This window comes from Squalius cephalus, assembly GCF_949319135.1.
Source record: "Squalius cephalus genome assembly, chromosome: 2".
Classification (NCBI taxonomy): domain Eukaryota; kingdom Metazoa; phylum Chordata; class Actinopteri; order Cypriniformes; family Leuciscidae; genus Squalius; species Squalius cephalus.
In genome coordinates, this window is record NC_137123.1 from 63,225,400 (window position 1) to 63,250,399 (window position 25,000).

The 25,000-nt window shown below is 40.8% G+C and overlaps 4 protein-coding genes across 4 annotated transcripts in view; 1 reads left to right on the plus strand and 3 right to left on the minus strand.

Moving 5' to 3' along the window:
* cyyr1 (cysteine/tyrosine-rich 1) overlaps positions 1-1,408 on the minus strand; it is a 7,840-nt gene extending 6,432 nt beyond the window's left edge. Inside the window, exon 1 of the mRNA XM_079864022.1 lies at positions 954-1,408. Coding sequence (XP_079720148.1) covers positions 954-1,023 — 70 coding nt within the window. The 5' untranslated portion in view covers positions 1,024-1,408. The remainder of the gene's footprint in view (positions 1-953) is intronic.
* LOC307154265 (uncharacterized protein) overlaps positions 1-25,000 on the plus strand; it is a 217,571-nt gene that overhangs the window by 127,459 nt on the left and 65,112 nt on the right. The window lies entirely within an intron of this gene.
* On the minus strand, positions 7,792-15,325 carry adamts1 (ADAM metallopeptidase with thrombospondin type 1 motif, 1). Its single transcript, XM_079863992.1, has 8 exons — positions 14,481-15,325; positions 12,757-13,097; positions 12,545-12,677; positions 11,398-11,855; positions 11,129-11,315; positions 10,866-11,044; positions 10,052-10,227; positions 7,792-9,586 (listed from the first exon to the last, which is right to left on the minus strand). The coding sequence occupies exons 1-8, from the start codon at positions 15,064-15,066 to the stop codon at positions 8,872-8,874; spliced, it is 2,775 nt and encodes a 924-aa protein (XP_079720118.1). The 5' UTR covers positions 15,067-15,325; the 3' UTR covers positions 7,792-8,871.
* Positions 23,771-25,000, minus strand: part of adamts5 (ADAM metallopeptidase with thrombospondin type 1 motif, 5 (aggrecanase-2)) — a 29,039-nt gene continuing 27,809 nt past the window's right edge. The window contains exon 8 of the mRNA XM_079846598.1: positions 23,771-24,977. Coding sequence (XP_079702724.1) covers positions 24,365-24,977 — 613 coding nt within the window. The 3' untranslated portion in view covers positions 23,771-24,364. The remainder of the gene's footprint in view (positions 24,978-25,000) is intronic.

The window sequence follows — 25,000 nt, forward strand, 5'->3', positions numbered from 1 at the left end:
TTTTTGACTGTACATCTCATGCTCAAGGATGAGGATTGTTGTTGGTACACATTACAGCGCGATCTTGTCCTGCCCACAGTCATCACAGTATAATTGGTGTAATTACGTCTTCTGAAGCACCAAAATTTGGCTTTAATTTGAGTGGCGTCTGTTTGCATCTGAGCAGACGAGAAGCTGTGGGGCCGCAGACTGGGTGGTCCCCTGGAGGCCCTCGCTTTACCTCTGGGGCCCATCGGTCAACACTTATGGGACAAAGACGCTTTAGAAGCACTGGTGCTTTAAATGTTACTGCACACACACACACACACTGCATGTCTGTATGGATAGTGTTGTTGCAGTACTGTGATGAGATCAGATGTTCATGCCATGATATTTACCCAATACTACACAATATAACAATATATATAACATATTTATAATATAACAATGTATTTCAAAGAATACCATGGCAGCATTATACGCTAGTTAAATGAGCATTATAACGTTTTTTTAAACATACCCAGCTAACAGAAAGAAAATAACGTTATAATAAAGTTAGTTCTGAATGTTTTCTGAACATTCGAAACGTTTTGTTTGGTTACGCGAACGTTCCATTGTATAGAACGTTACTTTTTATTGTTCTCTGAACGTTCTGAAAAAAGTAGAAGCCTAGCCTAACATTTAAAATAAAATAAAAATAGACGTCGACAATCAACGATATACATAAATAGTGTTTTTTTTTTCTTAGTTTTTTAAGAACTTTATAAAGACCAGAATAACTCGTAAAAAACGTTCTATAAATGTTACTGGGTTGTTTTAACTGGGTGGTGTCAAAAAGTTGATCAAAACTCATAAGTAGCCTAACTTTTTTTGTTTATTTTTCATTTAGACCATTTAAGTAAAACGAGCAATTAAATGTTTCATTGAACTACTTCCTGGTTGTTTGTGTGTAACTTCTGAAATATATACGTTACCGGTGAATAAGCAAAGCAGCAGCGAGTCCCGCACGAACTTCCAACTCTTCTGTAAACTCGGATTTTCCATAATGTTCCCGTAGATTCATGGAAAACAAACGCGTCTAACCAACTTCCACATGTTAGTTGATAGTTAATGTCTTAAATCTCACTGTAAACGAACCGATGATGGGTCTGTGTTGGTCTGACTGTCAGTCTCAGACGCTTAAAATAAAGGAACGCTTTAATCCATAACGCTCCACGTGTTCCACGCGTCTCTCAGAACTTCTCCTTTGGCTCCTTCCTCTTTGTCTTTAACTTCTTCCTTGCGCTATTTTCTTTTCTTCGCTCGATCCCCTCCCCCAGGAACTTCTGTCTGTCAGTCTGGATGCGAATGAAGAAGAGCCGCCCTCCTCCATCCACAGTCACGACTCATCATAATCATCATCTTCATCCTCATCATCATCATCAGGAACAACACACGAGCCGCACGATCATTCTGGGAACGCGTTGGCTCTTTTCAATAGCTGCAAATTGCGGCATCATCTTCTCGCTGTAGTGAGTCTATATTTAGGTCTCTCGATCGTGTTTTCACGAATCCTCTTTGTGTGCATTTCAACATCCCTGACCTGAACCAAACATGAAGAGTAAACAAGAGCACCTCATAAACACGAGCTTCAGATAGGATTTATAGACCCGAGGCTTCATAATGTATCCATCTTAATCTGTATAAAAAGATAGGCCTATAGGAAACAATAATGTTGGTCATCTTTTTTTCTCAAATCAGGATGTAAACAAACTCAGAGTTGGGGAAACTCACCATAAAAACGTGCATCCGAAATGCACCCTTACAGTCATAGCCTATCTATAGTGGGTTCAATAACCAACTCGATCATAATAACATAGTGGTTGACATAAGATCCCAATTAAGCCATTTGAATGTTCTCTAAATGTTGAAAACACAGTTTTTTAAAAATGTTTTGGCTATATGCAAATGTTAAAGTCCCCTGTAGTCAATAATTGTATCCCTTAAAACTTATCCTTGATCACCAAAATGACATATTTAAACTTTATAACCTTGAAAAAAATTCTTCATGCCTAAAAATATCTTGAATGTAACTGGACACCCTTGTCACATTTAGTATTCGCGGTTCTATGAATATGCAAATGAGCCCCGCCTCCACTGACTCACTCAGCTCAGAGATCCACTGGTTGACGATCACACGTTGATCTGATTGGTTACAAGGTAGTTTGTGACGTCAGAAACACCAGCGATTTCAAAGCGTGTTTTTGAGACTGTCTTTGGTTCACTGCAGTTTTAAGGAGAAAATACTCAACAATTGTGTCGACTTATGCATTTACACATGGTTTGTCTTTAAGCATATTAAAAACACCACATAGACATATAAACAACATTAAAAGCTGGATTTTCACCACATGGAGACTTTAAAGGACAAGTTCAGTATTTTACACTTAAAGCCCTGTTTACAGATCGTTTCTGATGAAATAGAACGGTTAAGATTAAAATGTGGACACATGCTGCTGTCCCGAGAATTTTAGGTTTATTTCGCTTCTCCCCCCCACCTACAGAATGGCAGCCTATGGGCACTGGAACAATCCTTCCTAAAACGCATTAAACTTTCGTTTACAAAGACGTGAAACTCACCGAGTGGTCAGGGGTGTTCACTGATATGCTCACACAAAAATCGCTACAAAAGATGCTTTCCAACAGGTTTTATCGTAGTTTTTGTCCAACTCCATTGACTTGTATTGGATGTGCTGTGAGGTACGGTATTACTCCGCCGCTTCTTCTTCTGCTTCTTCTGTGTATTCAATTAAATGCCAGTGGTTTGCTTGTAATTGGCAAAGGTGCATTATCGCCACCAACTGGGCTGGAGTGTTTATTATTCAAGCTCTCAACGGAAGAATCTACGGGTGTGAGACGTTTGGAAAAATAGGTCCACAGTTTTACAACGAATGGTAAAACACCTGTTGGAAAGCATCTTTTGCAGCGATTTTTTTGTGAGCATATCATTGAACACCCCTGACCACTCGGTGAGTTTCACGTCTTTGTAAACGAAAGTTTAATGCGTTTTATGAAGGACTGTTCCAGTGCCCATAGGCTGCCATTGTGTAGGTGGGGGGGAAAGCGAAATAAACCTAAAATTCTCGGGACAGCAGCATGTGTCCACATTTTAATCTTAACCGTTCTATTTCATCAGAAACGATCTGTAAACAGGGCTTTAAGTGTAAAATACCGAACTTGTCCTTTAAGGGAACATTCCATTTTATCATGTTGCAAACATGTTACTTTTGAATGTTCTCTGAACATTCCGATTCTGAAATAGCAACATTTTAAAGATTATTATCCTGCTAAAATGTTTCAGAAAAAAAGTTACATGAACAATGTGTAGATAAGGTTTTTGTGCTAACGTTTTGAGAACATTATTAACTTAAAATTTAACATTACTGAGTATATGCATATTACATATTTACATTTACATCTTGCTTGTTTCACCCTGTGTAGTTTTCAGACAGTCAGAGATAGAAGAGGCCCTGCTATCATGGTGTGTGAACTCGAAGTCACAGATTATTTTGCAGGGCGGTTGGTTGTATGAATTATTCAGCAGAAGCGCTTCCACTTGAACCACCCTTGTAACATAATGACTAAACCCAACAGTGTCCTCTTGAATTATTAAAGCTTGTTATATAACTAAAGACTTCCTCGTTATGGCCAGTGATGTGATTATTACCTGTGCTGCTGAAAGTGCCAGTCGTACAGCTGTTGAGAGTACTAATAAATACATCTGAATTAATTTAATTTAATTGATTTAATTTGGCCCAGTGGACTTTTAATAATAATAATAATAATAATTTATTGTCATTGCAATGAGACAACGAGATTACATTAGAGCATCAATCGACAGTGCAATTTCATGAAGTGCAAGATAGCATATTTTGTAAACAGGGCACAGCGACAAATAACCAACTAGGAAAATGGTATATGAGGTGAAAAATCACTAGTAACCAGGAAAAAAATTAGTATAATTGTGTGTGCTGCAGCGATGCAAAGTCCAGTTCACAGTTATTGCAATTATATAATATGCATAATACATGGATTAAGTGAGATCAAAAGTAGCACAAAACAGGGCAAAGACACATATAACAACAAGAAAAAGGGTATATGAGGCGAAGAATCACTATTAACCAGAAAATGTGTATAATTGTGTGTGCTGCATCAATGCAAAGTCCAGTTCACAGTTATTGCAATTGTTGGATAATGTTAAGTGAGTGGATTAAGTGAGAGGAGGAGGGAGAAGGGAACGGTGCTTATTCAGCAGTCTCACTGCCCGGGGAGTAGAGGCTGTTGGCCATTCTGGTGTTTCTGGCTTGAAGAAGAGACCTGTACCTCCTGCCCGATGGTAGCAGGCGGAACAAGCCATGTGCTGGATGGAACCCATCTCTCATGATGTTGTGTGTCCTACGCAGACAGGTGGAGGTGTACACATGTAACCCCTCCACCCGGGTCCTACTCGCCCCGCTCTGTGTGGGCCGCGAACCCAGGTCTCCGGCGTGAGATTCGGGCACTCTAACAAGGAGGCTAAAGACTGTGCCTCTAGCGCTAGAGCGCCTATTGAGATCAGAGGAGTGAGGTTTACTCGCACAGCGACTACTAGCTGGCCTCCATTACACTCACCCCCCCAAACCTCACTCCCATCCGGGTCACGGCACCAATGTAACTCCTCCACCCGGGTCCTACTCGCCCCTCTCTGTGCGGGCCTCGAACCCGTGTCTCTGGCGTGAGAGTCTGGCACTTTAACAAGGAGGCTAAAGACTGTGTGAGGTGAGGTTTACTCGCACAGTGACTACTAGCTGGCCTCCATTACACTCACCCCCCCAAACCTCACTCCCATCCGGGTCACGGCACCAATGTAACCCCTCCACCCGGGTCCTACTCGCCCCGCTCTGTGCGGGCCTCGAGCCCGTGTCTCCGGCGTGAGAGTCAGGCGCTCTAAGGGCGCTTTCACACTTGGTTCGATTGCCTGTTCCGAACCAGAGTACGATTGCTCCCCCCTCCCCCTCCCCCTGCCCCCTGCCCCCTGCCCCCTGCCCCCCATGGACTGTGTTCACATTATATGTATCCGAATCGCGGTACGCTAGCGTCATCAAGCTGCACCTGGCGCATAATCATGTTGCTTGGTAACCGCTATGAATGAAAAGGCGTCAAAATGGATAGAATTGCTCGCTTCACATTTGTTCTTCTTTTTTTTTTGAATCTTTGGTTTTGTTTTCAAAGAAGAGATACAGAAACACACTTGCGTCTGTCTGCCGCAACAGTACTAAAATCATTCCAAAGACAGCGGGCTGTCCGCCGAAGACAATTTTTTGCGGAGACAAGCAGAAATCATCTCTCTCTGCTTGCAATGTGTCAATCCCGCTTTTCATCAGGGTGAGTGTATATACACACACGCACGCACACACGCACGAAAGAGCTAACGTTATTACATTAACGTCATCAAAAGCGGTTCACTTCCGCGATATGGTACGATTGCGTTCATATCAGCAGCGAACTGTACTGGAGTTCACATGAACCGTTCCCTAGACCACCCTTTTTAATCGGACTTCGCGGGTGCGCACCCGAGTTCGGAAGACAGCATTCACATCATCCAAACGAACCAAACTCTGACGTCATTCGAACCCAGGTGCGCACCAAAAGTGCTAGTGTGAAAGCGCCCTAACAAGGAGGCTAAAGACTGCAGCTTCTAGCACTAGAGCACCTATTGAGATCAGAGGAGTGAGGTTTACTCGCACAGCGACTACTAGCTGGTCTCCGTTACACTCACCCCCCTAAACCTCACTCCCATCCGGGTCACGGCACCAATGTAACCCCTCCACCCGGGTCCTACTCGCCCCACTCTGTGCGGGCCTCGAACCCGGGTCTCCGGTGTGAGAGTCTGGCGCTCAAACAAGGAGGCTAAAGACTGTGTGAGGTGAGGTTTACTCGCACAGCGACTACTAGCTGGCCTCCGTTACACTCACCCCCCTAAACCTCACTCCCATCCGGGTCACGGCACCAATGTAACCCCTCCACCCGGGTCCTACTCGCCCTGCTCTGTGCGGGCCTCGAGTTTCGCTCTTTTCTTTTCAGCTTCCTCAGGTAAAAGAGCCGCTGCTGGGCCTTCCCTACAGCTGAAGTGATGCTACTGCCCCAGGACAGATCCTCCAACACAGTGACACCCAGGAATTTAAAGTTGTTCACCCTCTCAACTGCCTCCAAGTGACCAAGGTGGTTTGATTTACGAAAGTCAACTATGATTTCTTTTGTTAAAGAAATAAAACGTTGTCGGAATGATTCCGGTTCAAGCGATAAAAATTCTGTATTATAAATTTTAAGGCAAGACTTGTAGTTTGTTGAGGGTTGGTTTGTAGAAGGACTGCACGCCTGCAAACATATGAAGAGTTCAGATGCAAAAGCCTCTAGGTGCCAATGTGCCATCTGAAATTTTCTTCTAGAATGATCATTTGAATCAAGCTTGTATATTTAAGTTCAGTAATTTCACTTAAATGGCAATGCAAATTACCTATTAGTTGTCATTTAAGTGACATTACTGAACTTAAATTTACAAGCTTGATAAAAATGATCATTCTAGAAGAAAATTTCAGATGGCACTTAGAGGCTTTTGCATCTGAACTCTTCATATATATTCAAACATGCAAACCTAACACGTAATACGCATGTGCACGCCATCAGCGTTCCCACAGGTTCGTGTTTTTAAAGTTTGCGCAGAGAGAACTTAAGTGTTTTCTGTTCGAACGGTGTGTGTTAGCGGCCCCTAAGTTAATAACTAATGATCTTTACAATGGAAGTGAATCAATCAAAACTTTATCTGGACAATAACTTTATTCTAGAGCTGCTGTAAAGCCTAAACAATCTCTGTTACTGTAATCTCCTATTATCACTTTAAAGCTGCTTTGAAACAATCTAAATTGTTAAAAGCGCTGTATAAATGAAAGTGACTTGACTAGACTTTTGTCTTTTTGATGTTAAGTACCAGATTATGCTTTTTACACCACTCTGCCAGTAGTTCAGTCTCCTCCTTGTATGCCGTCTCATCGTTGTTTGTTATGAGGCCGAGCACGGTTGTGTCGTCAGTAGATTTAATGATGTGGTTAGTGGGGAAGGAGGCGGATCAGTCATGTGTGTAAAGTGTGTAGAGTAGTGGACTGAGCACGCAACCCTGAGGGGCACCGGTATTGATATATATGGTGTTAGAAACATGCTCGCCTATTTTCACAGAGTGAGAACGGTTGGTTAAAAAGTCCAATATCCAGTAACATAATGACTTGTTCAGTCCAAGGTTACACAGTTTCAGCAGGAGTGTTTGGCCGTATTGTATTAAAAGCTGAACTAAAGTCGATGAAAATCAGTCGCATGTGCGACAAAAAATTATTTTGTACTTTGTCAAACAATGCATAACTTTGTGTTCAGGCTATTAAAGTTAAGTTGTAATGTCTGATATTGGTATACCTTACACTTATATCCCTCCTGCTAAACTGTTTTGCTTTACTTTGCAATTATCCGCATTTTATTAATCAATTAATAATAAATAATTGGTTTCTCTTATTTTACCTTGTGCTGGATTTATTGTGCAACTGATTTGCATTTGTTTAAATATGAAATATAAAGTGAAATATCCATTCATAACAAATTACCCACATTAAAAATATCATTATACATAGTGAAATACACTTTTTGTGTCAGTCCACCCCTACAGTACCTTCATCAACCCCTAGAGGTCCTCAGACCAGGATTTACACTCGGCAGCCACGCCCAAAATAAGCCAAACAAATCAGTTTTTGATCCACAAATCAATGTGATACTTTATTCATAAACCTAAGATCATAGATATCGTATAAATACTTTAATATAATCTACATCCTTCAGTTATTTCAAAAACAACAATAATAATAACAACAAATAGAAATACAATATTTATAAAAAAAAAAAAAAAGCAACAAGATTATATTAAATGGGCTGTACAAAAATAAATAACGTTTGGATATTCTATACAAAAAGACAAACCTCATTACAAAGACACCTTCTCAGAAGGCAGGAGAGGATTACTTATGAAGTAGTAGTAGGAGAGAAGTCCCTCACCATATCTCCACAGACACAATCACACAGAACTAACCCACACACACATTAAAAAACACACACAAACACACTCTCTCCTCAGGTGTAGAAACTATGCTCTTTGGTCACCCTCCCCCTTCAAAAATCTGATCCCTCTTGATCGAGTATGGCTTTGCAAAATGCTGAAAATATCAAACTAGGAAGCTAAACGTAAGGCTAATGTGCATTGTTAAACTTAGTTATGAGGAAATGCATAATACCTGTTGTGGTGTTTGATTAGCAGCATGTGTGCCTAGCTGAGGTGAAATATGGCGTTGATTTTGGCAAGAAAAATGCATTTGTTAAATATGTGCTTTGAGCCAAAGTGTGCAACTTTTAAACGGAGAACCACTAGAGGGCGTTTTATTTAAAACACCACTACTAATGAACTCTTCTGTCTCAGTACTGCTCTTGACCCTGGTTAAAGACAATATATGCTCTCTTGTGACAACTTAAACCTATCTGTCTAGTCCAGCTCAGACAGACGGTACAAATGCATAGCTGTTTTATGCACCCGTTCATTAATCATCCATCAGACACACCCATGCACACTCAAAATCTAACATGCATGACATCAGCATCCAAAGCAGCAGAGGTGTTCGTATTCTCATCCTCCATCACAGCTGTCAAGACACAGCTTAGTACCCAGTGTTGGATGGGTGGGATTTGACACACTGGAAGAAGTTTGGTTGCAGTCTCAGACCCTTTGAATCCAAAGACCTGTGTTTGTCGGCACCAACTTGCAAGGTTGTTACGTGTTCAGTTTCAACAGGGAGTCATGTTGCACAAATCCAGGAGAGGTCGTGGCCGATCTTTTGCGTTGCAGCTCTCGTTAGGCAAAGTGCGATTATCGTGTCCGATGCAACGCAATGGACGCTTGCGAAAGCCTCTTCCACATGTTTTTGAACAATCGGACCACTCCCCGAGGAGCCAGGATGGGCAAGCCTGAAGAGCACAGGGTTGTGATGATGCAGGGCGCAGTTCTTCAGGACAGTCTTTTGACTGACGTCCATATGCATCAATGCAAAGAACGTCCCGCTTCTGGATCCCACGTCCGCAAGTCTGCGAACAGGGTCCCCACTCACGTAGGACCCATTCGGCATCGCCTGCTACGCTAATGGCGTTAATGGACGCCCGGTTTGACCCACTTGGACGTGGAGCGAAGTAGCTGTACTTTACGCGAGGTCTTGGGGAGTCACCGACTGACAACACCTGGATAGTTAGAGCCTCAGGTAAGGGAGCGAAGCTTCGGAGACGCTCTAGAAGTGCAGAGGAACCGCTGTATCGCAGAAGCGCGCCTTTCAGAGAGATGTCAGTCTCTAAAGTCATCAGCTTAAAGTCGCCATTCAGTAGATATGTGCCATCTTGCCGACGAACGGCTAGGTAGCTATTGTCGTGCCGGCGGCCTCCGGGAGAGCGCTGCTTAACGTCTAGGTGTGTGGCGCCAGCTGGAATCGTCACTATATCTTGGTAGCCCGGTCTAAAGTGCAGAAACAAGCAAAGGTTAGTATAAACAGAAATCTGAGGAGGTGTGTTGGAAAACTTAAACTATCCAGCAAGCAATAGCCGACATTTCACTGTCTAGGTTAACTATAGACCCGATATAGTCCGGCTATGAGTAACCCACTTCTAGCCAGAATAACCTTGAATTTGGCTACATGTTGTTTTTGCCAAAATAACTTGCGAGATGTATGATATTCCGTTGTGTAAGCAAAGTAAACAGTGATTACAAGGTGTTTGGTTTCATTTCTTCACTCATTTAATTTCTTTGTTATCTAATTGATGACTAGTCTATTCTTGGGCGATGGTTTAGAAGTCTATTAAATTTTCAGCCCAAATTTTGCTTTGTTTTAGCCTAGACGTCTGGGCTGTGTTTGGACGGCTATTAGACGTCTTTTAAACGCAAAATTGCTTGCTGAGAACTGGTAACAGGTTGAGGACTTACTTGGAACGCTCCATCGATCCAGAAACTTTTTTGCAAGTAGATCCGTCTCCTCCACAGATGCCGCACTTGTCGAAACGTTTGTTGGAGCCAATGACCCGATCACAACCGGCCTTCACACACTGGCCTTGGACACAGACTGAGGTTGAATCTGGAGTGCATGGTGTTCCATCGGCAACCTGAAGGCATTGGAGTACGGGTGTCACAATACAAAAACGCAACAATATGTATCATGGATAGTTCACCCAGAATAAAAATTACTGTGTGAGAAAAAGATTCAAGAGTTTTCAGAGTTTTAGTGTCAGTACTACATTAAACTATATTATATATATTAAACTATATTATATATAATGTTGAATATAATGTATAATAATGCAATGGGGGAATATTTGTGTGTCCTGATAATGGCAAATGTCTGATGTTAACAGTAAAAAGTGGCCTACATTCATTTTAAATATATCTAGGTCAAGCATATTCATCTAAAATAATTCTGTATTTTCAGCTTCAGAATCATAAATATTTTTATTCTGGTGTCTCTATTGTCCTGTGCTTTGGGTTTCCAGCACCAAGTCCAAGCCTATTCATTTACACCCACAATGTAATATTAAATTTAGCATTTTAATCCACATTTTATCATATGTCTTGGAGTATCGCAATAATATCGTATCCTGAGTTCAGTATCATGTTATGTATCGAATCGTGACATGAGGGTATCGCTACACCCCTACGTTGGAGAGAACCTCGGATTACACACTGGCCTTGCCTCCACCAAACCATTATTAGATCAAATCTTGATGAGGGTAATAGAGACACTCACCTTTGGCTTCAGAATGAAGAAGTACCCGGTTCCCTTTGCCCGGCACACCAACTTGCAGCGGTCCTTAGGAGAGACTCCTGCATACTTCGGCACCCACTCGACACCGTCTCCTGAGCCGAATGACACCTGAGAGGAGATGTCATTGTGGGCCAAACACTGTTCCTCACGGAAGGTCAAACCTGTGCAAACAAATACAGTTGAGTATAAAGCAGCTTGCATATGGTTGCATTGGTTGCAGGAACAGTGACAAGACCATCCCTTACCATTGCTATCAGGGCAGGTCTCGGTGTTGCAGGAGCGGTACTGAATCCTCTTGCCCTCACAGTATTTCCCTCCATTTTTGGGTTGGGGATCGTCACAGTCCCTAAAAGAGTATTGCACACCTCCTCCACAGGTACGTGAGCAATCTCCCCAAGGTCCCCAGGTTCCCCATCCTCCATTGACTGGAGTCTTTAAAAGAAACAAGACATTGTCAGTAACAAATCAGAATTACACTATTTCTGTCAACAAATGGTAACCAAATGGTGTTTACCTGATATCTGGCAGCTTCAGCCTTGCTCAAACATCGTCCTGCCATACAGTAGCTGTCAGACCCGCAAGACGTCCCATCGGCCCACGGAAAGTTCTTGGTTTGGCAGACCAGGAGTCCATTTGAAGTCGTGACGGTGCACCAAAGTGCAGCGCAAGTGGTGCTCAGGTCAGGACAGTGCTGGGACTCCTCTCCAAATGTGAGACGGCACTGTCTGTCGGCATCGTAAACCAAACCTGGCAGAGCTTGGGGCAACTGCTGAGGCTTCTGGGGCTTGTCCAGTAAACACTGACCATGGCCATTATCCAGGAATGATGTGACCATCACGGCACTGCAAGGAGACCAGGGCTGAAGCTGGTCCAGATTTGACAAGGTCGAGGCCATCATGTGGGCGCTCCACTGGTCACCATTGACACTGGCACACTGTTTGGCATCGTCATGCGGCATGTTGAACACGTGACCTACAGGAGAAATCATTATTGACATTATTGATCAATCATTATTGATCAATCATTATTGACTACACATACTTGTTCACCAGTTTTTTATAAAACGGTTAGTTCCAGTCGTTGATTCTGATTGGTCAATAGCTGTGTTTGAATCACGATAAAACACGACCGCTTCACCCAACGGTTCTATGTATCACTACACAACACCCCTAGCAATATACCTCCGCTGCGATATCTTGTCCTTTTAACAGTTTTAAGGAGTTTTCCCACATCCGACACGCTAGTCATTTGTCAGTTGCGTCTTGCTTCTCCGTGTTCACAAGTTTCATTCTTTTCAATATAAAAGTCTTCTTCTACTGACTGACTCACTCACAGTCTTTGCCGCCATCTAAAGGCGAAATAATGTAACTTTTGTTACTGTTCACAGTCAGGGACTATTTTTTCCAGCGGAAGGAAGGCTTTTAGTGGTTTTACTTCATGAAATTTGCATTTATATATTTTTTTGGGCTTTAATATTTGTATTGTGTGGTAACCGTTTTATAAAAGCAATAAGGTACTCGATGCTAATGCTGTATCTTGAATACACGATACTCTGCTTCACGTCGAGCCTAACAACGCCCTTCAGCCGTGACTTATTCACAATACAGCACTAGCCTCGAGTACCTTATTGCTTACATATAGAAACATGGGGATGTACCTACCAAGCTCATGTGCTACGGTGAAGGATGCCTGCAGGCCGTCATCTTCCACAATGGAGCAACTCCGATCAGGATCGCACACGGTTCCCACGTCCGCCATCCCCAGAGTGTCACAAGAATGAGCTCCACAAAGATCCTGCACAATTCACAAATATGAGCCATGGCACATAATATACTCAGATGAAACCAGGTGTGGTGTATTAAGTGAGATTTACCTGTCTGGTGAACAGCACTGCAGTGTCGTAGTGCTCCGGGTCCCGGTCACTTGATGGGTTGTGCTGCTTTTGCCACTGGCAGAAGTTCCTCAGGGTAAGCGCCGCATTGGTGGACACCTGGGGGCCGTGCTCTTCATCATACACCACCAGCAGCTTCACAACTGCCAGAGTGATGGAGTTATGAATGGTAGGGTGTCGATACAGACGGGACGCCACCGCCATGATGGTCAGCAGATAAGGTTTGAGCCCAGCTCCATGAAACTCTGCCATTGACTGGTCTGCCACAATCATGATCTCCAAATAACGAGGAGTGGACACAAAGCGACGGGATCTGTGGTGTGCTGGAGGATAAGGAAGACATATTCATATTAAATCATATTCAGTCTTAGGGCACTCTTTTTAAAAAAACTCATGAAATTACTTTTCCCATGTTGATGATCAAAAGCATGGTCTTTTCTTTATTTGAACTTGATTTACATCGTACAATCGTTGCACAGCCCTAGTTTGATCACAATTTCCTGCTTCCTATTGCTAGTTGGTGTCATGTGATATAAAGGGGAGGGACATTCTCATTCCAGAGTGCATTTTATTGGACATACATTTATATATGCCTGTGAGTGCAAGATGATGTAATCAATAATTTTGGTCTGTTTAATTGAAATTGAAAGATGCGTTTAGATGCCAAATGTACTTTTATGAGTACACTCTTAACAATAAAGATTGCAAAATAGGTTTTTTTTCTTTTTTCCTTTTTTTTTGCAGTGATGCCATTGAAGAACCATTTTTGGCTCCTCAAAGTACCTTCTTTCTTTGTATAAAGAACATTTGAATAATCTAAAGGACTTTTTTCACTGGAAATGTTCCATTACTGTTAAATGTTTCCTTAATGGAAACATCAATGCCAAAAATGAGTGTGCATATACGCGTCAGAACGCTAATAAACATAAACGCAATTTTATTGCAAGTGAGATGTGATGGTGTCTAATAACCTAATAACTACAGAGAGAGAGAGAGAGAGAGAGAGAGAGAGAGAGAGAGAGAGAGAGAGAGAGAGAGAGAGTGTGTGTGTGTCCTTAAAAAGTGTGTCCTTAAAAAGATGGAAAGCTATTGGGAGTTAATGCTTGCTTGCTTCTTTATTTGACTAAGCTTCTGCTCCGCCCTGCTAATAACCTCTCCAAAACTTGCGCACTTTCACGAGAAACGTTGGCGGAAATACAATACAAGTCCTCCGGTGCGGATCTGCGCAACATGCGGTACCAGGAGGAGAACTTCCACGTCTCTCCAACCCAAGCCCATTCTCTCCCCAGTCCCACCTCCCACCTCCCCCAACCCACGTCCCCTTCCCTCCTCCTGCGTATGTGGAGAGATTTCTGCCCTCTCCAAGTTAACCCTCGCCTCGCTTTTTTTGGAGAAGGCTCTTCTGAAGTGTACTTTAGAAAAGCGCGTATTCTTTAAGTCTTGCATCTGTGCAAATAGCACTCGACTTTTACGCGATTTGGCGCGTAAAAGGTTAAGACAGACGCAGGACTTTTAAACCTGCTTAATTCGCTCCTCATGCGCCAGCGCGCGCCGAATGACGCGGAGTCACCGAGTTTATTCGGGTTACCGGAGGCGTGCATGAAATATTACCGGGAAATCATCTCAGTCTCTATAATAGCCTAATAAACGTCTGTAGTATAGATACAAGATAGATAAAAAATGAAGTTTTATTCTGCAATATTTACCTTTAGACTCAGATGGCTCTGTATCGGATTTGGTTGCAAATGGTTTCTCGGAGACCCGTTCCTCCTCCTCGTTCACCCCACACTTAGACCCGTTCTCCTCAGCCAACAACCCCCGTTTTCTCCTGCGGATGACATGGATGTCTCCATCTGAAGCCTGTCCGGTGGTGTTTGCGGGTTCAATGAAGTATTCTTCGCCCCCGACATAGAAACCGCCCCGCAGTCCATTGCACAGATTGATCGCCGCAGCGGAAAGTTCTTCTCCGTTCACGGACCCCGAGAAGAAGCACCGCGCCTGTCCCGCGCTGTCAAACTCCTCGGACTCCGGTTTCCCCACCATCTGGAACACAAACCCAGGCGCTAAAAAGGTCTGATCCGGTTCCAGCAGCAACTCCATCCGATGTCCAAAGACGTCCAAGCGATAGATGCGTTTCTCGGATTCCTTTTCCCGTGCTTCTGCTGAATGGGTCGGTTCGGTGCCGTGCGAGTCGAGCCGAACCGGCACCACCGTGCTCTCCTCCCACGCGCTCTGCGCCGCGTTTACGCACAGGGCTGCAACCAAACCCAGAACGACGCGCAAAAAAGACATTATATTCCTGTTGGGTGAAAGACAAATAAAATGATACACCCGATGGAAATCCTTAAAAAGTTTTAGTTTTTTTGAGAATTTGACTCCCGAATCACCAGAAAACTGCAACAGGTACCAATCCAGAGCTTCAAATGGAAATAAATAAAATAATCGCAGTCTCTAGCAGCAGTTGAAAACAAGACGAGTCTTAAAAACCATCAAAAGTGGAGAGTTTCCCTCACTGTCTCCTGGAGTTTCAGCTCTTTCTCTCCTTCTGTCTGAGAAGTGAGAAGCGTCTCTCTATATATGCTCCCGTGCAGGACCACCCCTTTCCTGAAGCCCCTTTGATCCACACTGAACCCGAAGCTAGTGCGTAACAGAGTGCTGGAGCTCAGCCACAATCATCAATCATCACAGGACAACACTTCAGTTCTGACCCTTTTATTACTCATTCGAAATCTTTATCTATCTGCATTTACACGACTTTTAGAGTCCATTCATATTCTGAGGGAATGAAGTGCACTAATATGACAGTTTTGTCTCTAGGAGTGAAGACAATATATATATATGTTCTCAGTACATATTCATGAAAGTACTGAATGTTTTCTGAACGTTCTAAACTTCCAGGTTTTTAAATGTTTAAATTCGAACGTTACATTCTAAAGTATCACTCGGCAAACAGTTACTTTTGAATGTTCTCTGAACGTTCTAAAACAAATAGTAACTTTCAAAATGTTAGTTGTAACATTTCAATGTAACATTTGAAACGTCCAACAAGAGAAAAACGTTCCATGAAAACAATTATTAAAGACCAGATAACTTTAAACGAACGTTTCTGGAAGAACGTTTGTTCATAACTTTGAGAGAACTCCTGACAGAAACCGGGCCGCGGTGCTGTTAAGGTGGACCGGCTCCTCTCCTCCAGAAACGCTTCTTGTGTCGGGCAGGAACTCCATCCAAAATTAATTATGTGCGGATTATGGCTCCCGCCTCACAGTGTCGGAGGAAATAGTTTGTGTCTTGTGTTTAATGGGCCAAATTTAATTTAAGCGGTCGGTGACCTTCTGAAAGAAAGTAGCCTAGTCTACATGCCGTCCGGGAACAAACCCAAAGTGTTCTGAATGAAAGAACCACAATGGATATCAAATGTGGACTTACTGAAAAGGAAGATTCACCGGCATTATAGAATAAAACTTTACATTTCATTGTTCTGAAGCATATGCTTCAGACATTATGCTTACATTAAACATTTATGCAGAGTATCTGACTTTGAGTGACATATAACAATACGTTCATTTATGCGTGCATATGCAACTTATTATGAACTAATAAATCATTTTCAGTCAATCCTGAAGTCCAGAGAGTTGAAAGTCCACCTTAAATGCTTTTAGTGTGATTTGGAAGTTCAGTGTAACTCCAGCAGAGAGCAGCAGAACACAACAGTTCATTCGCTCTTGCTGCAACCGAGAGAGTCATAATATGGAAATAGTTTTTTTTAAATGCATTTTTTAAAGAGTAGGCCTATAGGTAGGTCTCTAAATTAATATCAGATAATAAAATTGCATCTATGATAATTGTGCAGGTATAAAAATAGTTTAAGAAGAAAGGATAACATTACACACTGTATAGGTTAAACACACACTTTTACAATATATATTTTTTATTATTAATTTGGAAAGAATTATAATTAAAACACGATATAAGAATGTAAATGGGGCGGTTTTTTGTTAATGTTAATGTTCAGTTTTCTGTGTTTAATGTATTTACAGTAATGTTATGTCCAGCAGACAGCAGGTGGCGCTCCAGCATCATTTATGATCAGCAGCAAAAACTAGTGTAGAATTATAGTGCAAGTGTGTTTTTTTGATTGAACAATATGTCATGTACAAACAACATGGCAACCAAAATACATAATTACACTTTTATTACTTTTATAATAAAAGTCATGTTCTTTTATTGTAGTGCAAGTGTTTCGGCGCTACAAAGAGTTCACGCTCGTGCACAATTATGCGGATTTTAAAATAAATGCTGTTGTTGGCGACGTGTGTGTGTGTTTGTGTGTGTGTGTGTGTGTACACAGCGAGATTAAACACTCTGTAATAAATACTCAGGAGTGACACCCTATTTAACTACAGTGTGAACGTGGTCTAAATGAAAAGGATTTGATGTCAGAGGAAATGTTATTGATCCTTTATAGATCAGGAGACTTATGGAGTTCTTCTCTGTGGGTTTCATGACACGTTTCAAGGTGTTTCTCCAGAAATTCATTAGGAGAAATAAAAACAGCGAAACGAGTCAATCTTCATCCAGCTTTAAGAGCAGCTCAGATAAGAGCTGAGAGTTGATATTGATATTTTATTGCAGACTTCAGTACAGTTTGTTCTGAAAGCAGTGATAAAGCAGTTTCATCCAGTAGTGGTGACTAATAAAACAATTCATGAAAGAGAGTATATAGTAACAAGTATGTAACAATGTTTGTGGAGTAATTCGCCATCAGTTTATTATTTATTATCAAGTATTATCAAGTATCAAGATTTATTATCAAGAAGATTCTGCTTTAGTGAGCCTTTACTGGATTTCTTGACTGGTGTGAGAAATCAAATCTCCTCTTAAATGCCTCCAAATCTAAGGAGATAGTTATTGATTTTAGAGTGAGAGAGCAGAATATAACACATCCTACACTCAGTAATGGGGGAACAAATTCAATTAAATTATAAATACCTCGGTATAGTTTTGGATCATAAACTCAAATTAGACTGATTATGTAAGTAAGAACACACAACAGAGGTCGCATTTCTTTAAGAAACGACTGTCTTTTAATGCCCATTGCAGAGTACTTATGATGTTTTATGGAGCTTTTATTGAAAGTGTTTCTGTTTGAGTTGCTCATATGATAATGCATCAGAGGCTCAGAAGAAATCACTAAGAGAAGTAGTAACAATGACAGGCAAACTGTTGGGAATTAAGTTAACAAGTATAGAGAGTATTCATAAAGAGAGAGTGCAGAATAAAGCTAACATTATTGTGTGAATGATACGAGGCATCCCTTATCTTATGCTTTTGAATTACACTGAAAAAAGTGAATAGTTGGATCAACTTAAAAAATTACTTCAATTGGTAACACGTTTTATCGTGAAAAATCTAATAATTTAAGTTGAGAAAACTTCATTTCTTTAGGTGTTACCAATTGAAGTAATTGTTTTAAGTTGATCCAACTGTTCACTTTTTACAGTGTATTGCAATATGGCCGACGGTATACTTTTATATTTTTTAATTCTTTGTCTAGTCTTGATTGATGGTCAGCTGGTCAGGTTATCGTAAATTCGATTTATTTGCTTTAAATTATTGTTTGTATATGCCAACTGTCTGTTTTCTTAATAAAAACTGATCATATGTTGTTTTTGTGCTTATTGAGCTGTAATCTCTGATTTAAAGCTGCTTTTTTTTTTTGGTGTTTAATGTATTATTTGGTGTCATATAATGTTCACACTGTTTAAATTTCACATAAATAGCCAATAATGCATTTTAGTACAGAGATGTGTATGAAGATATTCTCAAAATAAGTGTCGATAAATACCAGGTTACCATGTGACAACTTACCCATAGGGCCAGATTGTGTTAAATGAACTTTGAAAATATTCATTTATTTCCTGGGAAATAACAGAGATGCTCAATAGCAGAAATTACACCTATAAACCCAGTCCAGAAAATATTAACTGGAGTGAAAACTTGCCCCGTCCTCTTGATCTTGATCAAATCGGATTTAAAATCAGTTCTTGCAGTCTTCCAGTTTAAAGTTGCTCTCAAAGCAAGACTGCTCATTTAAGATTTAAGATGAAAAAGATGATGAAATACTTACTGAAGCATTGTGTTTAGTGTTACGTTTAATAAAGGGTTATAAATATCACCCTCTGCTCTCGTTTACTACTTTAACGACCTGAGATGCCCGTTTATTGGTTTCATTTAAGAAGTTAGAGATATTAAAGGGATGGCTATGTCATCATTTAATCACTTGCAAAAGAGTAATGTTGGTAACCAAACAGTTTCTGGTCCCCATTGAAATTTTTTTAAAAATAATACAATGGAAGTCAATGGGGTCCAAAATATGTTCTTAAAAAGAAACTCATTTGGCAACAGTTTGAGAGTGAGTAAATAATGACAGCTTTTCCCTTGAACTAAAACAGTGAAACAACATTGGCAACAAATGAATCAATGAAATGCAAACTTTTAAATATAGCGCTTTGTTTTATATATACATATATTCATGAAGATGGCTAAAAAAACACAATTTTCTTCAAGAGGAACTATTCTGCTCACTCATATTCCTAGTTAAATAGTATTTATGAGACAAAATGACCATAACAATAAATAAATTCATCATGTGTTTTCTTTTTTTTTTTCACATACCAGTTGTACAAACAATAAATTATAAAATCAGTGCTGTGTATTTTCAGTGAAACGGCCATTTCCCATTGAGACGGTAGAACAGTACGGCATATACATGGAGAAAAGAGATGAAATCTTGGAAACACATTGAATCACATGAGTTCATTCAGTTGAAATGAATCACCTTAATCGACTTCAGCAGGTTTAAAGTCAACGTGACGCGCGTTTGCACTTCTGTGATGCATTTCCAGGGATATTCACTGAGAAAAAGCAATAATCTGAACCATTATTATGACTATTTAGAATAAAGTCCCTGATGAATCGTTCAAAATAAGAGCGTGAACACGTGTTGAAGTAAACAGAGTCAATGCTGAATTCACGTTGACTTTCTGCTGGTCATAATAACACACATATATAAATCATACGTGTGATACTGAGTGATTTGCATTAATTTGCATGAGCGTTTGCATATGTAAATAACACTGAGCTATGAAGCGTGAAAACGTTGTTAATTCAGCTTCAGTGTTTCGAGGTTGAACTGAGGCGTAAAAGGATTTAAAGCAATGTTCTGCTCTCATGTGTCCAACAACTTCAGTTTCAAAGACTGTGTTCGCGGTAACACACTCACAATGGAGGTCTATGGGTTTGCATCAGAATACACATTAAAATACAAACCTAAACATAAAGCATGTTAAACATTTCTCCTGGTCTGTGCAAAGTTATATAATTCAACTCCTGAAATATCAGTTCATCAACCAAGAACGGAAGCATTAGGGGCCATTCACACACAAAAAGGGGTTTTACATTTAAAAACGCAAGAAGAAACACACGTTTACATGGAAAACAATGGAAGAAAAGCAGGTTCAAATAACACATTTCTCTAGTAATTAGTTTACAGGCTTTAACCCTGTGCAATGTCCTGTCCCATAGACGTCCATTCAAAGTGTTTTACTTTTGTTGTAGACTATATGAAACCATATTTACTGTAATAATCATGTGGTAACACTTTACAATAAGGTTATATTTAGTTAACAGCATTAGCAATGAATAATAATTTGCAGTGTTTCCATCTCATGTGTTCGAGAGAACAAAATCATCTCTTCCTGGTGCAGAATATCAGCAATAAAACTGAGTTTCTGCAATCTTTCTCTTTCTCCCTCCATCATAAACGAGTGTGTCTCGAGCATCAGGCGAAACACAGTAAACGCTGTCATGTTCTCTGGCGTTCGGATGCTGGTGTTCAGGAACACACTCGTGTGTGTGAGACGCTTCTGGAGGGAATTACACCAAATCATTCTGATCACACACTTCGACTTTCAGAAACACCAAACCAACATTAGAGACGCTGCGACGCCATTGGTCCGCTGGATACTCCAGTTGTCCAATCACAGCTGACGCTGAGGCAAAGCCACATGAGTGCATTTTTAGAATTTATGTCTTGCCGTTTCTATTCAGCGTTTAATTTTTTTTGCGTATCCCACAATGTGCATAAAAATAGGTCTAGTGTTAATTTCAACCTTAAAGGAGAACTCCAGTCAATTTTAACATTGAGCTCATTTTTTTGTACATTTGGAGTGCTGTCAATACAGAGAACAACGACAAAAATCGGTGTTGCCTACACCGTGTTATCCTCTTTTTAAAATTTGCACCCTGTTGACTTCAATGGGGCAAGTACTAAACCTGCTTTTAGCCTCTTAACATCCTTGATGTGTCATTACAAGTGCACAGGTCATGTGAGTGATTCCTTCAGAGTGAACACGGTGAATCTGACTGCAGTAGATGTGAAAGATATGAATAAAAATGATAATAATTCAGCCAGCGCTCATACCTGTATTTACATCCTGTTTTCGGTCGAAGTCCATAGTAATCGATTGTCGAGTTCACGCGCATTGGTTTAGTACCTATGATCACGCGCGTGAACTCGACAATCGATTACTTTGGACTTTGACCGAAAACAGGATGTAAATACAGGTATGAGCGCTGGCTGAATTATTATCATTTTTATTCATATCTTTCACATCTACTGCAGTCAGATTCACCCGTGTTCACTCTGAAGGAATCACTCACATGACCTGTGCACTTGTAATGACACATCAAGGATGTTAAGAGGCTAAAAGCAGGTTTAAAACTTGCCCCATTGAAGTCAACAGGGTGCAAATTTTAAAAAGAGGATAACACGGTGTAGGCAACACCGATTTTTGTCGTTGTTCTCTGTATTGACAGCACTCCAAATGTACAAAAAAATTAGCTCAATGTTAAAATTGACCGGAGTTCTCCTTTAACTAATGCATATTTAAAATTAAAAATCGTATTTGTTAATGCACTGTGAACTAACATGAACAATGCACGATTGTATTTTTTAGTAACTAACATTGACAAAGATCATTAAATGCTGTAAAAGATGCATTGATAGTTAGTTAATGTTAACAAATACGGCCTTATTGTAAAGTGTTGCAAACATTCCTCTGAACAACACAGACGTGTAAACAGCGTTATTGCGAGTATCGAGGGCACACAGTGTCACACACACCTCGAGCCCTGAACTGAGAAAATTACGCACACACATTTAAATCACAGAGCCATGTTTCCTTTTTCCATTGCAAAGAAGGGAAGCTCAGTTCATTGGGGGAGTTTAAGACTCAAACGCAGCACAAACATCAGCTCAGACCCTGGGAATCAGCTCAATCTCAGTCTTCATCAAAAACCCTCTGAGACTGAGCGTTCCGTTCCTGACCCTGGGGTTTCTCGACCCTTAAAGCGACGTTCACACTGACAGTGATTCGCAAAACTACTTTACACAGTCATTTTCAGTGAGAGTTGAGCCAACCAATCTCAACTCAGTCCAGCTTCATGTAAATGAGCTGTGATGTCATGCGGTGACAGCCAATGGGAGCGCAGGCTGACACAGTCGAGCAGGGCTCTACGATAATATGATAATCACCATTATTACGCTCAAAAATCATAACCGAGACTTGAATCACGACTGTTCTCAATTGCAAAATTTCATCAGAATAAGCAGCTTTGGATAAATGCGTATTATTGCACGTTCATGCAAGCACAAAATAATCATACGCAGGGTTTTGTTACGTTACAAACCTTAAAAAAGCTTCTCTCAAAAGCCAAAACAGTGAAATTCCTAAAATAATTTTAATAATTCAAAATTATGTTAAGGTTATTCTATTAAAACAACAACAAAAAGATGTTGTATTGTCGCACATTTATTCAGCAACCACACGATTCATGTTTGGATTTATAATTTCGCAGACAATTATGCTTAATTAATCAAAAGTAGCAGAAATCATGATTAACCGTGCAGCCCTGTGGTCGATTTCGAAATGACGGTTACACTGTTTCGTAAAAATGTTTCTTTTAGTGTCCTTGTTACACATGTTACCTGTAATTACTGTAGTAATAACTATAAATTGTGCATAATTACATGCAATTAACCCTAAACCAGACCCTAACCCTGTAGCAAGTACATGGAGTTAATTACTAATACTCAGTATTTAAATCCATAATTACTCACTTAAAAATGTTGGGTTAAAAATAACCCAACATATTGACCCAATATGTGTAACAAATAACCCAACGTTTTTTACTGTGCACACTGTAACACGGACACCTTAAAATAAAGTGTAACCCAGCGTTTTAAGGTGACGTTGTTACAGCACACAAATAAGTACTGAGTAATATTACTTACTATAGGGTTAAGGTTAAGGTTTGGTTTAGGGTTAGTTGCTTATAATTATGCATAATTTACAGTTATTAATACAGTAAGTACAGTCACCTTAACATAAAGTGCTACCAGAATCAATATCAACATCAAACGGTAACACTTTACAATAAGCTTCCATTTGTTAACATTAGTTAACTACATTAGTTAACATCAATTACAAATACTTCCTAAGCTTAATGTTATTCATAAAATCAAAAGTTGCATCTGAACTAACATGAGCTAACTATTAACAGTTGTATTTTCATTAAAAAACGTTAAAAAAGATGGGTTACACTTTATTTTAAGGTGCCATTGTTACAGTGTAATTATATATTTAAGTACTGAGTAATATTATTTAACGGTAACACTTTATTTTACAGTGTCCTTGTTACATATGTTACATGTACTTACCATAGTAATAACAGTAAATTATGCATAATTACATGCAACTAACCCTCAACCAAACCCTAATCCTACCCTAAGCCTATAGTAAGTACATGTAGTTGATTATTATTACTCAGTACTTAAATGTATAATTACGCTGTAACAATGACACCTTAAAATAAAGTGTAACCTAATTAACTACATGTACTTACTGTAGGGTTAGGGTTTGGTTGAGGGTGAGTTGCATGTAATTATGCATAATTTACTGTTATTACTATGGTAAGTACATATAACATATGTAACAAGGACACTATAAATACTGTTACAAATGTAGGCTACACTTTATTTTAAGCTGTCCTTATTACAGTGTAATTATGTAAATTATGCATAATTACATACAACTAACCCTCAACCAAATCCTAATCCAACCCTAACCCTATAGTAAATACACAAAGTTAATTAATATTACTCAGTACTTAAATGTATAATAACATTGTAACAATGACAAAGTATAACCATAATGTGTCACCCAAATTGCTCATTGTTAGATAATGCATTAGCTAAAGTTAACTAATGGACCTTATTGTAAAGTGTTACCCGTCGAACACTACAGCGACTGCCAGTGTGAACTCGAGGGGCGTGTCATATGGATCAGGGGCGTGGCTTTGTCAAGGGGGCGTGGCCACACGTTGCCACATTCGAGGCTAGAGCCAAAGCTCCTAGTCCGAGTCACAAAATTGCGAACACTAGCAGAATCCACAGTGATTGTGTTTCGAGCACGAGTTATACGAACGCCACTGCATGTCCGTGAGCGTTCAGTGAAGTTTTTAATCCTCAGCACTTCTTAATCAGGCAGTGTTTGAAGGCCGACGGCCGTGTGCTGAGCGGGCAGCTCTTCACAAGCTTCCCGTGAGGGTCTTTACACTGAACCGTGCGACTTTGCCAACCCGTATTGCAAGTTCTGGAGCACGTCATCCACAGTCCCGTGACCCACCGCGGCCCCGTCGGACTCTCAGTCGGAATCTCGGTCGTAAACGTCATCAAATCCGCCGACGACAAAGCGGCAGCGGTGGGCGAAGCCACGTTGGAAACCCGAGGCGGAATCGGCGTTTTCCGAGGCATGAAGAAGCTATAGCGGATGTCTAGTGGTTTCTTAGCATCCGTGGCCAGAATCTGCACCAGCAGGCTCTCCTGAAGGGCCCCGGGGCCCATGCTGTGAAGGGCCTCGTCCCGCTGACTCCAGCCGGTGTAGTTGAGGACCGAGCCGTTGAGGGGGACGATGGTCTCGGACGTGGAGATCATGAACTTCCCGTTCAGGAGGTATTCTCCACCGGGACGCCGGAGCGAGAGGTACGCCGTGTAGCGGGACTGGCCCTTCGCCTTGTACTGGCGGACCTTGAGGTGCGTCGAACCCTCGGGGACCTTCACCACATCCGTGTAGCCCTTACTGGAGGACAGAGAGGACGAGAA